At 36.6% G+C, this 13,004-nt stretch overlaps 1 protein-coding gene across 1 annotated transcript; it reads left to right on the top strand.

Annotated features, from left to right (window-relative positions):
- The first annotated feature begins 390 nt into the window (after positions 1 to 390).
- Positions 391 to 5,373, top strand: LOC145004317 (ferric reduction oxidase 7, chloroplastic-like). Its single transcript, XM_078963206.1, has 10 exons — positions 391 to 897; positions 986 to 1,076; positions 1,203 to 1,394; positions 1,467 to 1,701; positions 1,792 to 2,119; positions 2,656 to 2,932; positions 3,010 to 3,265; positions 3,358 to 3,787; positions 4,065 to 4,230; positions 5,125 to 5,373. The coding sequence occupies exons 1-10, from the start codon at positions 657 to 659 to the stop codon at positions 5,189 to 5,191; spliced, it is 2,283 nt and encodes a 760-aa protein (XP_078819332.1). The 5' UTR covers positions 391 to 656; the 3' UTR covers positions 5,192 to 5,373.
- The last annotated feature ends 7,631 nt before the right edge of the window (positions 5,374 to 13,004 follow it).

Here is a 13,004-nt window from a genome sequence, read left to right as displayed (position 1 = left end):
AACGTTCACATGCATATAACATTAGCTATTTACAATGAAAAAAAAATTACCATTTAAAAAATTATGTGATTTGAGCAATATGATGATAAAAAATAACTAATACTTTTCTTTATTCTTAAAAAATGTTCAACTTATTACATTATTACATGTTTATCTATTAAATCAGACAAAGTGACATAGATAGATTTTTTTTTATAAATTAAAAAGGACATATAAAAGTATTATAGAAGTAAGTCAAGTTATTAAATTAGTAAAATGGTTAAAATATTGTATTTTTTAATAATTTATCCGTATATAAACTAATTTTAATAAAAAATAACACATCGCCTAGTCTAAGTCATGGTATGGGCCTATGGGGAATGTTAGGCATTGCCTCCATGACTCCATCAACCATTGAAGGAAGAGATTAGAGAATAAATAAATAAATAAATGTCGAAATCTTGGTCCAAATTGGCCAATCTCCTTCTCCTCTTCAATTTTCTAATTACCAACTACCCAAATTGTCATATATTAAGCTCCAGAATCACCGAGTTAGATGTAGATTGGTCTTGTTGTCTACAACCATACTCAAGGTGATAAGCAAACAGATAAAGAAAAAGTCATCAACTCTTCATCGATCATTGCAGATAATCTGTTTGCTTAATTGTCTCAAAGAAATGAGTACAGAATACGCCACCGATGAACCTCTTCTTTCTTCAAGCAAACAAGATAATGGCTTCAATTACGTCATCCAGACACGTTTTTTGGTCAAATTCACCAGATGGGTTCTCAAGTTCGCAATGTGTTCAATTTTCTTTGCTTGGATTACTTTCTTATTCTTACTTCCATCAAATTCCGTGAGCGACTTCGCTGAGAAATATGTCGACTCTACTTCCGGATCGGTTTTTTGGGTTTCAGGTTCGTAATCTTCTCAATTCTCACTTAATGAAATTGATTCTATTTTGGTTAATTAGTAATTACATAAGCTGTTGTGTATGATCTACAGGAAGTATATTTCTTTATGGAGGTCCACTATTCATCATTGCATTTCTTGCTATACTTTACCTTCGGATATCTGGTGAACAAGAGTTTGAAGAGTAAGTTACTAGTTCTAACTTCTAAGAACCTGTTTCTATATCTTTTCTAACTTAATAGGACATGACTAATGACTTAATTCATTCAGATATATAAGTTTTTAACTTAATAAGAACACTTCTATGTAGGAAAAAGAAACCAAAACACGCAACTTTACGCTTGTGGACATTCCCAGTTATTGTAGATGGACCATTTGGAGTTGTTACAGCTGCAGAGTTGATTGTAATTCTTTTAGTTGTTGTGTATATCATTTGTGCGCTTTCAGTTTATGCTATTCAAAACTACAACCTGATTCCCTACTATGAGAGTCAAGGAAAAAGGTAATTTCTTTATTTTCTTTCTTTATTAAGTCGTTCTTTATGAATGATGTATTTTAAAATTAAATATTGCAGCCATGTAATGCTGAAGCACACTGGATTAAGGTTCGGGTCTATTGGATTGATTTGCTTAATGTTTATGTTTTTACCTGTTTCAAGAGGATCAATTCTTTTAAGGCTTACAAATATCCCTTTTGAGCATGCAACTCGATATCATGTATGGTTAGGACATCTTACAATGACACTCTTCACTCTTCATGGTTCTTGTTATTTCATCTCATGGATCTTGGAAAATCGTGTGCTACATCAAGTGAGTAGTTCTTCTTTCTACATTGAGTCAAAAAGAAACACAACACCCATATGCTGAAATTGAAATTGTGGTTTCTACTTTGTTGTGTAGGTAATTGATTGGAAGAATAACAAGATTGCAAATCTGCCAGGTGTCATCAGCCTATCGGCTGGTTTGTTGATGTGGGTGACGTCACTTCCTCAAGTGAGGAGGCTGAAATTTGAACTATTCTTCTACACTCATCAGCTATATGTTGTGTTTGTTGTGTTCATGGCTATGCATGTTGGTGATATCTTGTTTAGTATGATAGCTGGAGGGTTGTTCCTGTATATGCTTGATCGATTTCTTAGATTCTTTCAATCAAGAAAGAGTGTTGAAATACTCTCAGCTAAATGTCTTCCATCTGGCACTGTGGAACTTGTTATATCAAAACCTCAAGGTATTAATAGTTTATCTGATGACTTATGACATAACAGGTTGTACTGTGTTTGGACTGGATTTTGATTGATGTCAGTGAGACAAAAATTGCAACTTTTTTGTTCGCACCCAAAAAGGTGGAACAAGATGGGAAAGGGAGTCACTCTCAATCTCTTGTCTGTGCAAAAGATGTAAATGCCCTTTTCATCCTCATCATCAAAAATAGCCCTAGAAATCTTGTCCAGTCTTGTCCCATCCTGTCCCATGTAACAAACGCACTGCGTTTGTTACACTGGATAGGACTAGATGGGATGGGACACTGGACGAGTTTTCTAGAGCTATTTTTGATGATGAGGATGAGAAGGGCATTAACGTCTTTTGCATAGACAAGAGATCTAGAGTGACTCCCTATCCCATCTTGTTCCACCTTTTTAGGTGCGAACAAAAAAATTGCAATTTTTGTCCTATTGACATCTGTCCTAATCCAATATAACATAATAAATATGTAGTTAATATTTACATAAAACCTTTTTTTTTTTTTTTTTTTTGAAAATGTAGATTTAAAGTACAATGCCTTGAGTTGGGTTTTCCTCCAAGTTCGGGAATTATCATGGCTACAATGGCACCCTTTCAGTGTCTCATCTAGTCCTCTAGATGGAGACAATCATCTTTCTATTCTCATAAAAGTCCTTGGAAATTGGACAAACAAACTAAAATCTCATATCTTGAGTCTTCCTGAAGATCAAACGGATCTACATGGACTCATTCAACCAAATTTGAAGCTTAAGGCATATGTAGAGGGGCCTTATGGACACGAGTCTCCATACCACTTGATGTACACACTCCACTCACTTTTGACTCATTTATTCCTATACCATTTTACTTAATTTCTTGTTTACCATTTCTTTTTAGGTATGAAAACCTTATTTTAGTAGCGGGTGGGATTGGGATTTCACCATTTGTGGCTATCTTGAGTGATATTCTACACCGTATTAAAGAGTGTAAACCTTGTATGCCTAGAAATGTATTGATAATATGGGCTGTTAAAACATCAGAAGAACTTCCACTCCTTCACTCACTAGACTTGGAATCACTCTTTCCAAACTTCCACACAAAACTGAATTTGGAGATTCAAACTTACATTACTCAGGAATCCGAACCCCCATTGGTACAAAACTTTCCATTAATAGCAATGTACTTTCATTTATCAAAGAAAAAGGAAAAATTAAGTTTCAAGTTATATAAATTTATTGTCTACAGGAAGAGGGAAATGAAGAGAAGTATGCAACCCCTTTTGTCTATTCTACCCCTAGCCGATGTGGCATGTCTGGATTGGTTGGAACAGGAAACATCATTTGGTCTGGAACTTATGTGGTGGTGTCCACAATTGGTTTGGTGGTTTCTTTGACTTTGTTAAATGTGTTTTACATCAACACTTATGATGTAACATATCGTTGGTATAAAGGGCTTCTAGTATTGATATGCATGATTATAAGTGTGATTGTATTTGGAGGCCTTGTGATTTGTCTATGGCATCTTTCGGATACAAAAACCTCAAAAAAAGAAAAATCTTGGGACAAAAATCAAACCGATGAAATACAACACAAGAAGTCTACTACTTCATGCAAGCATTCATCAGAAGAAAGTTTTGTCAAAACCACAAAATATGGTCAAAGACCTGATTTAAAAGGTATGTCTATACCATCTAGGCCTTGATTGTTACACAGAACAGTACATGATAAGACAGGACAGGACAGGATAGAACAGAACAGTAAAGTACTGAAAAATGTGGGACAAGGACTTGTTCTTGATCTCTTGTTTGTGCAAAAAGACGTAAATGCCCTTGTAATCCTTATAATTGAAAAAAAAACACTAGAAAATTTGTCCAGTCTTGTCTTGTCCAGTGTAACAAACACAAACTAATTTATATCTACTTTTGTTGATTTTTGTATTATTGATTTATACAGAAATTTTTGGGAGGATGTGTGAGCGATGGGGAAATGTAGATATTGGGGTGATTGTATGTGGGCCCACGTCTCTACGCTCAAGTGTTGCTAAAGAGTGCAGGTGTAAGAATTTTGGAAGGAGGAGCAATAATCCAGTCTTCCATTTCAACAGCCACAGTTTTGATCTGTAGGTATCCCAACCATATTTTGTTGGAAGTAAAATTTAGTCGAAATACATATATAAAAGCTTAAGTTAGTTTGTATAATATGGGGTAAAATAGTAAATTCCACCCACCAATGGGTCCCACCTAAATCACAATATCCCCAGAGCAAGACAAGGTGAAACCCATGTTTGAAACTGAGACCTTTTTTATGGATTCTCACCTCCTTTTAATGTTAGGGGATATGCTTAGTTTGTATAAAATGATAGGTGGTTTGATAATTTGTTATGTTTTCTTGAAATAAGTTTGTGGCATCATGTACTTTTTCTTTTAAGCCAATTAAACTGGTTATTTTTGTAAATATGTAATGATGAATTTATGCAAATATTATGTATATATTATAGTAGATTGATTGAGCGCGTATAAGACTTGTTCTTGATATATGATTGAATTTGTGATTGTGTATGAATTTTGTGTTGTTATGTGAACTCGTTTGTGATCAACATGGTTAACACTTAACAATGAAATTTACGAAATTGACCCCGTCTATAATTCTGACACATAATGTATATTTGACTTTATTTTTGACATTAAAGATGTGTTGGGGTCCACACATGATTGTCTATGTCACTTTCAGTAAGGAGATGAGAATCCATAAGTGAGGTCTGAGGTTGCGGACACTGTGATTTACCTCTCTCATATTGGTAGGGTCGCTAAGGGTGGTCTTAATTATTACTTTTTTTTTTTTTTTTTTTTTTTATACTTTGAATAATTTACCAGATAAGCATTGTACTTTAAATCTGTAAAAAAGGAAAAAGAACAAATGTTATAAATATCAAGAATCTGAATAATGAGTAAAATGAAGTGTTTACTTTAACACAAAGGATTTTGTTTAATTTTGTTTTTTTGATTATCTGCAGGGGTTTACCATTTATATCAGCAAAAGAAGAAACTGTCCCAAGTCAAGAGAAGACAAAATGGCATTAAAAGGTGGTTTAATATATTGGGAAATCAATATATTTGGAGAAGCCTTTTATATTTCATATTATAAAAGTGGAAAAAAAGAAGAAAAGAAAGACATGAATCAACATACAAGAGGAGATAGATACACATAGGCGAACATTTAGAAAGGAATTACTTTGATAATATTAAGAGAAACTTACAGTTTAGATGCTTTGTTTTTCCTAAAATTATGATGTTTGTATAACTTCATAGGTACTAACATTAAAAAGAAATATCCAAACACAAAATTTACAGGAAAATTCCATGAGTTTGAGAAAGTCAATTTTGATTTCAAACTTTTTGATTATTTATTTTTGTAAAAATAACAGTACATATAAAATGACATTTTTGATGTAGAAAAATTATGACGATTTTCCTAGTTAATACCATTATTCGAATAGGAATACAAATGAACTCAAATTCATCAAAATTTTGGTCATCAGAAAATGAAATGATGTATAATTTAATCTGCTGGTATAATTACAAATGGGTTTGTAAATTCTTGTTTGTATTGTAAATACAACTTAAAGATAAATTATACATGGATAAAGTTATTTAAATTACCCTCTAATGAAACTCTTATTCACAAAACATTTTAAAATCAATAAATTATACATATTTTGTAGGGAAATCTCCAGAAAAGTCCTAAAATTTTAGTCCAATTTATGAAAAAGTCCCAAACTAATTTTTGTTTACAGAAAAGCACAGAATACCGGCTAAAACTTCGAAAAAACCCTTTTTGGCCGGTTTCGTAGATTTAGCCGGTATTCTGTCCTTTTTCGTTAGTTTGCTCAAAATATTAGGACTTTTCTGAAAATTACCCGATAACCAAAATATTGGGACTTTTTTGAAAATTACTATGGAATTAATGGATATTATTATTAACAAATCATTTATAAACATAAAAAATATTTTTTAATTATAAACAAAGGAAATACATTTGTTGTTAATTTCTAGAAATAGAATGGTCGACTATGTACTTCTCAATTGTTTGTTGACCACTTCAAAGTCTTTATGTTCTTCATATGTATCGTTGTGGGTGTCATAGTGAGAAGTAATCTATTAGGCGTGACCAATACAAGAGTTGATAATATTTATTAATACACAATCAATAAGTTTCTACTTGCTATTAAGCATGATGCTATATGATCATGTGTTATTAGAAGATATCATTACACGAACATATAGATCTTTCATTATGTTCTTTAACCTAACTACCACCTAACCTCCAAACATTACCCGGTAACAACCATAAAATTACACATATCTATCGAGAGTGAAAAGTAAACTTTGAATGACAATTTAAATAGATAATCACCATTCACTTGTTTCCATATAAATTATCATTCAGGGTTCACTTTTCACATTTTATAGATGTGTGTTAGCCGATGATTGTTAACATGTAAGGTATGAATGTTGGTTGGTAGTTAGGTTAAACAACATAAGAAGAACACCAACATTAGAGGAATGCTAACTAACTTCATCTCACCATCATACGCACAACAATGCATAGGAAGAACATAGAGAGTTTGAGTGGTCAGGAAACAATAGAGGAGTACTTAGGCCACCAATATTTTAGTTATTATGTAATTTATAAAAGATTTGTTAATAATAATATCCATTAATTTCATGGTAATTTTCAAAAAAGTCCAAATATTTTGGTTATTATGTAATTTTTGGAAAAGTCCCAAAATTTTGAGCAAACTAACGAAAAATGACAAAATACCGGCAAAATCTGCGAAACCGGCCGAAAAGGGTTTTTTCGAAGTTTTAACCGGTATTTTGTGCTTTTCTGTAAATAAAATTTATTTTGGGACTTTTTCATAAATTAGACTAAAATTTTGGGACTTTTCTGAAGATTTCCCTATTTTGTAAACAGGAATTGATCAACACAAAATACAAGTTACGGCACCTTCTTTTAAGCCACTATACAAAAAGTTTCGTAATAAGAAACCAATAAATTAAAATAACTTTTAAAGGTTAGTAATATCATTCTTGAAAGGAAAATAAACGGAACTAAAAAACTTACAGAAGTAATGGGAAGTATGAAAAAACATCGACAGCAAATGGTTCAAACTATTTGTAGGATTAGTTTTACACTATAGATACAATTGTTAATTGTAAGAAATGGCAAAAAAAAAAAAATTATTAAAGGTCACCTTTTTTTTTCTTTTCTTTTCTCTTATTTAACTTTTTTTTTATCTTGTATCTTTTATACTTTTTGTACTGTTTATACACGTCTGTTGATTGGTAATTCCCCTGAGATCTAATAGCCTGTATTCTTTGATTTTTAGACAGCCACTTCCTAACATCGAGAACTTCAAATCGTCCGGTTGGTGTTTCTAGTTTTGTCTCTGATGCTTCTGTTTGCTGCTGGAATGCAACCCATGTTTTTGTGATATTCTTCTTTGTCTTTGCTTATTTGATTCCTTGCTTATTTGATTCCAAACACTGATATCATTTGTTCCAAGTGTTTGATGTTTATTGCATGCTTCTAGTACATCTATAGAAGACTTTGTAATGCTTAATTATTGGTAATAATGAATTTGAAGCGGCTCTAGTAGTCCTGTGGCTACACTAAAATCCCATGTTAAAGTTACATTAAAGTCAACCCATCTGTTCATAAACCATAATTCAAAATCAGAGTAATAAGGAAAACAATGTGGAATCTCGAATCATAAAACCTTTGATGTGCGTGTGTACAGTGTTGGATTAGGTGTCTAGGCCAATAACTAAATTAGTATAATCTTGAATTTTTAGCAAAATTTTTTTGGATTGCCCTCAAATATAGTAATGGATTGAAATGTTATTTAGAGAGAGAGAGACTGATTTATTAATTTATTATATAATTAATAATTTAATTAGAAATCAAAACAAATAATTTATTAATATATTATGAGAATAATATATTAATTATAAATAGTATTATTTAATTAAAAATTAATCCGAAATTAATTAGAATTAACTTTGGGATTAATTGGATTAATTAAAAGTGGAAAGACTAAAGGTGACAATGTTAAAAAGTTGAGCATTGACCAATTCTAGAACCTCCCATAGGGAGGATGATTCTAGAGGGTTTTTAAAGAGTTTCTAGAGGTATTATTGGGCTCTAAGGAAGCTTAGAATGCCTTAGAGAGGAAGCGATGGGAAATGGTTATCTAAAAGGAAATATGTCTTATCCTTAGCCTCCCAATCACCTATATAAACCCCCTTAGGTTATGAATTTCGAAATTCACCTCATTCCAAATAGAATTTCGAAAATTCCCTTCCTCCTCCTCTTCTCTCCTCTTTAGCCTCCATTTTTTTAGGGGTTTAGGTATGAGCCATTAGAGGCACGAGACTTCTGGTGCTTGCTTTCTGAAGACCAACAATGAAGGATTTCTAGTATATTTCAGCTAAGATATCATTCTGATTGACAAGGTGTCCCAGAAACTGAACCTCGCACAACCAGAACTCACACTTGGAGAACTTGGCATATAGCCTCTCCATTGTTAAAACCCTAAGAATCTCTCACAAATGCTCCTCGTGCTGCTCTTTAGTCTTTGAATAGATCAAGATGTCATCAATGAAGACAATCACTAACTGGTCCAACATGGGCCTACACACCCGGTTCATGAGATCCATGAACGTTATCGGTGCATTGGTGAGCCCAAAATACATCACCACAAACTCGTAATGCTCATAACAAGTTTGGAAGATCGTCTTCTGAATATCCTCCTCTTGTACCTCCAGCTTATGGTAACTAGACCTCAGATCAATCTTGGAAAACCAAGACGCCCCCTATAACTGGTCGAGAAGATCATCAATCATTGGCAACAGATAACAGTTCTTCACCGTTAGCTTGTTCAATTCTAGATAATCAATACACATCCAATGTGGACCGTCCTTCTTCTTGACAAACAGGATCAGTGCTCCCCACGGTGAACTAATCGGCTAAATAAACTCCATTCCTAACAGTTTCTGAAGCTAAGAGGATAACTCCTACATTTCGGTTGGCGCAAGGTAATACAGTGCCTTAGCACTCGACGTCCCACAAGGGATCAGGTCGATCCGAAACTCCACCCGCCTCTTGGGAGGCACACCGGGCATCTCCTCCGGAAAAACACCGGGGGAATTATACACAACATGAACATCAGAGATGAAAATCGATCTATTCTTGTGAATTCGGGTATCCACCACATATGCCAGATAACCCATACACCCATGTTGCAAACACTGCCTCCCCCTGGCGGCAGAGCAGAAAGTCGATCCTAATTTGGTACCATCACCGTAAATGGTAAGCACTCCCCCACTAGGATCTAGAATTATCACCAATTGTTGCTCACAGTCAATTAGAGCCCCAAACAGACTCAACCAATCCATACCCACGATAACACAGACATCTCCCATCATAATAGGGATAAGGTTTATCATATACCCAACACCAAAAATATCCAATACACAGCCCTGATAAATGTTAGTAGCGGAGACCGCATGCTCATCCACTATAGAAATCCTCAATGGTCTAATCAAGGCCTCATATGCAATGCTAAAATCATGGCAAAATGATGATGATACAAAAGATCGACTCGCATCCTAGTCGAATAACACTAGAGCAGGTACAAAATTCACAAGGAAAGTACCTAACATGAGCAATATCATAAGAAAACATAAAAAAAATCAACATAAATAATAATAAAGAAACTATTACCAGCGACGAAGTCCAGTGCTGAACGGGCCTCCTCTGACGTCAGCTAAAATGCTCTCCCTCGAGCCCTCAGGGCCTCGGCCTTCCCATGCCGGCCATCAGTAATACGCAAGGTAATAGGAGCAGGAGCCCAGATTGTCCTCGATGCAAGCTTATGACACTTGGACCTCAAATGACCTGTTTGGTTGTAATTGAAGCAAACCCGAAATCCCTTGGGGAAATCCTTTTCCATATGCCCCTCCTTGCCACACATATAGCAGATGGTCCTTGATCGGCATGGTCACTCATTCCCTTGCCGCACTTGCTGCAAGTGTGTCCCTTCTGGCTTCCAGCTCTCGAGTCAACGGGTTTGAACCACTTCGCCGCCGGCTGCGACTACACTAGCCTCATATTCACCCCTGAGTCTCCCCCTCGTCTCTTGCCCGTGTCTCCAGCTCAATCTCCCGCCTCCTAGCATTGGTCTGCAGCTCAGCCAATGTCTGATATGAAGTGTTTGCCATGAACTCATGGATATCTCTCCTTAGGATACTTAGATACTGACTCACACGTGCCTGCTTTGAAGACACGTGCTTGGGGTAAAACAAGGCCTACTCATGGAATATCTTGGTGATCCAAGTCACTATCTCTATCTTCTGCTTGAGAGGAAAGAACTCTTAGGCCAACCTCTCTCTCAATGACTAGCAAAAACTCATCTCTGAACATCTCAGTAAATCTCTCCCATGTTACCACAGAACGCTCCGCAAGAGAATAGTCAGCTGTCGAAAATTTCTACCAATCCTTCGCTCCCAAGCGAAGTAGGTTCAATGCAAAGCGAACCCTCAAATTATTCAGATAGGAGCAAGTGTAGAAACAACCCACAACATCATAAATCTATCTCATTGCGGAAATCAGATCTTGGGTCCCATCAAACTTTGGTGGCTTCGTGTTGTTGAACTCATGGTACCACAACAAATCACCCCTTGTGGTCTCACAGCAATAATGGTTGTGGTGGCTGTGACAACATCAACCTCAGTGACGGAGGCATAACACTCATTGAAAGTCTCTATCATCATGGTCTTAATAGACCCGGACATCTCTGGTATGGCCTCTCTGATCGTCATAGCCACCGTGGCGGCAATCACCCTATGGATCTCATCATCACTGGTACTCGACCTCTCGGGGTTGCTGGAGTCTGAACCTCGGGCAACCACCATACTTAAACACATAATAAAACTATCAGAAATAGGCTAAAGAACATACATAAACACTTACTCCATCCTGCAAGTTCCTTAGTATCCTAAAATTCCTTCTTGAGTCATGTACGGATCTGGTGCTTTTAGTAGTACGAGCTCAATACTACCTTCCACACCAATCTATATTTGCCTCAAAACTTCCTCTTAAGACCCTAATTCACAATAACTCTATTCCTCAAGGGTATCTCTACACCCACCCTGCATGTTCCTCAGAACCACTACTAAGCATCTAGGAACTAATCCTAGACTACTCCCCCAACACCACTTCGCCTCACAAAGATCTCCGCTATCCTTATCATTTGCTTCAAAAATTCCAATCATACACAATATAGGACTTGATAGACAGTCAGATAAATGATTCTACCTCAAGTCCACAATCAAACAAGGAACAGAAAGAAAGGGTAAATCAGGCATTCTAAGGCTATAAAATCTTAACTATCTACAAATATGCAGCATACACTAAGCAAATAACAATGATGAGTTCAATCTTGTAAAAGCAATCTTGTAGGCTAAAGGCATCTCAAATCAGACAACTCTAACACACTCTTCCTGAAGGATCAGGTGTGTCTTTTCTAGCAGGCACTTGTTGCTTAAATTAGTTATAACCACAATCAGGATTGTCATTAACACTCCCACTAGCATTCACGTGGTTAGTGTTAAGGATAGCTATGGCGGCTGCTACGGTTGCCTTCCAGCTTATAGCCGAGGAGGCTAGGGCAGCACCGTGTGTGGTTGCTGATATGGTTCTATTCTCTATCTCATTTATTATATTGTTTTATGCTTATCTGTTGTACCTGTGATAAGGTACGTTTTTTGTGAACTTCTTTCCTGCATTGGTTTTATTTGCCTCGGGGGCGAGTCGGTCATTTGTATCACATACATTTAGGAGGGAGTTCAGTGTGCCAGTAGGCGAGCTAGAGTGTCCGTTGCGATTATCCATCGCCAACGAACACAGGGTTTTTGCTTCTTCGATCTACCGAGGATGTGAGTTGGAGATCTTCAGGGTGTCTTTCCCGATAGACCTGATTCTGATTCACACGAGGGATGTATGCGTGATTGTGGGGATGGACTGGCTAAGTCGATTCGATGCCATGATTGATTGTGAGGGTCAGTGTGTAGTAGTTCGAACCCCAAGTGGGGGAGAACTAGTTATATATGGTGAGGGCACCGGAGTGGGATCAGGGTTTTGTTCAGCTGCCAGGGCTCAACAGTATATTCAACACGGGTGTGCGGGTTACCTAGCGTATGTGGTGGATACGCAGGGCAAGGATCAACCTCCAGTTTCAAAGGTTCTGGTGGTTAGAGAGTTTTCTGATGTGTTTCCAGAGGAGTTACCAGGGATACCTCCGGAGAGGCAAGTCGAGTTCCGGATCGACCTGGTGCCAGGTGCGGCTCCTATCGCCAAGGCGTCGTACCGACTGGCACCACCCGAGATGCAGGAGCTGTGATCACAGCTGTAGGAACTAATGGGCAAGCAGTTCATTCGACTGATCCGTTCTCCATGGGGAGCACCGATCCTCTTCGTCATGAAGAACGACGGTTCGCACCAGATGTGAAATGATTATAGGGAGTTGAACAAGTTAACAGTGAAGAACCGTTATCTACTCCCTAGGATAGATGATATATTTAATCAGTTACAGGGTGCATCTTGGTTTTCCAAGATAGATTTGAGGTTGGGATATCATCAAGTACGGGTCAGAGAGGAGGATGTGGAGAAGACTACACTTCGGACTCGTTATGGACATTACGAGTTCGTGGTGATTCCGTTTGGGCTCACCAACGCGCCAATAGTATTCATGGACCTGATGAATCGGGTCTGCAAAATGATGCTTGATTGCTCGGTTATAGTGTTTACTTATGATATCTTGGTGTATTCCAA

The sequence above is a fragment of the Lactuca saligna genome, chromosome 7 (genome assembly GCF_052625555.1).
Source record: "Lactuca saligna cultivar CGN05327 chromosome 7, ASM5262555v1, whole genome shotgun sequence".
In the NCBI taxonomy this organism is placed as follows: Eukaryota; Viridiplantae; Streptophyta; class Magnoliopsida; order Asterales; family Asteraceae; genus Lactuca; species Lactuca saligna.
The sequence above is the reverse complement of the archived record's forward strand: the minus strand, read 5'-3'. Positions and strand labels throughout refer to the sequence as shown.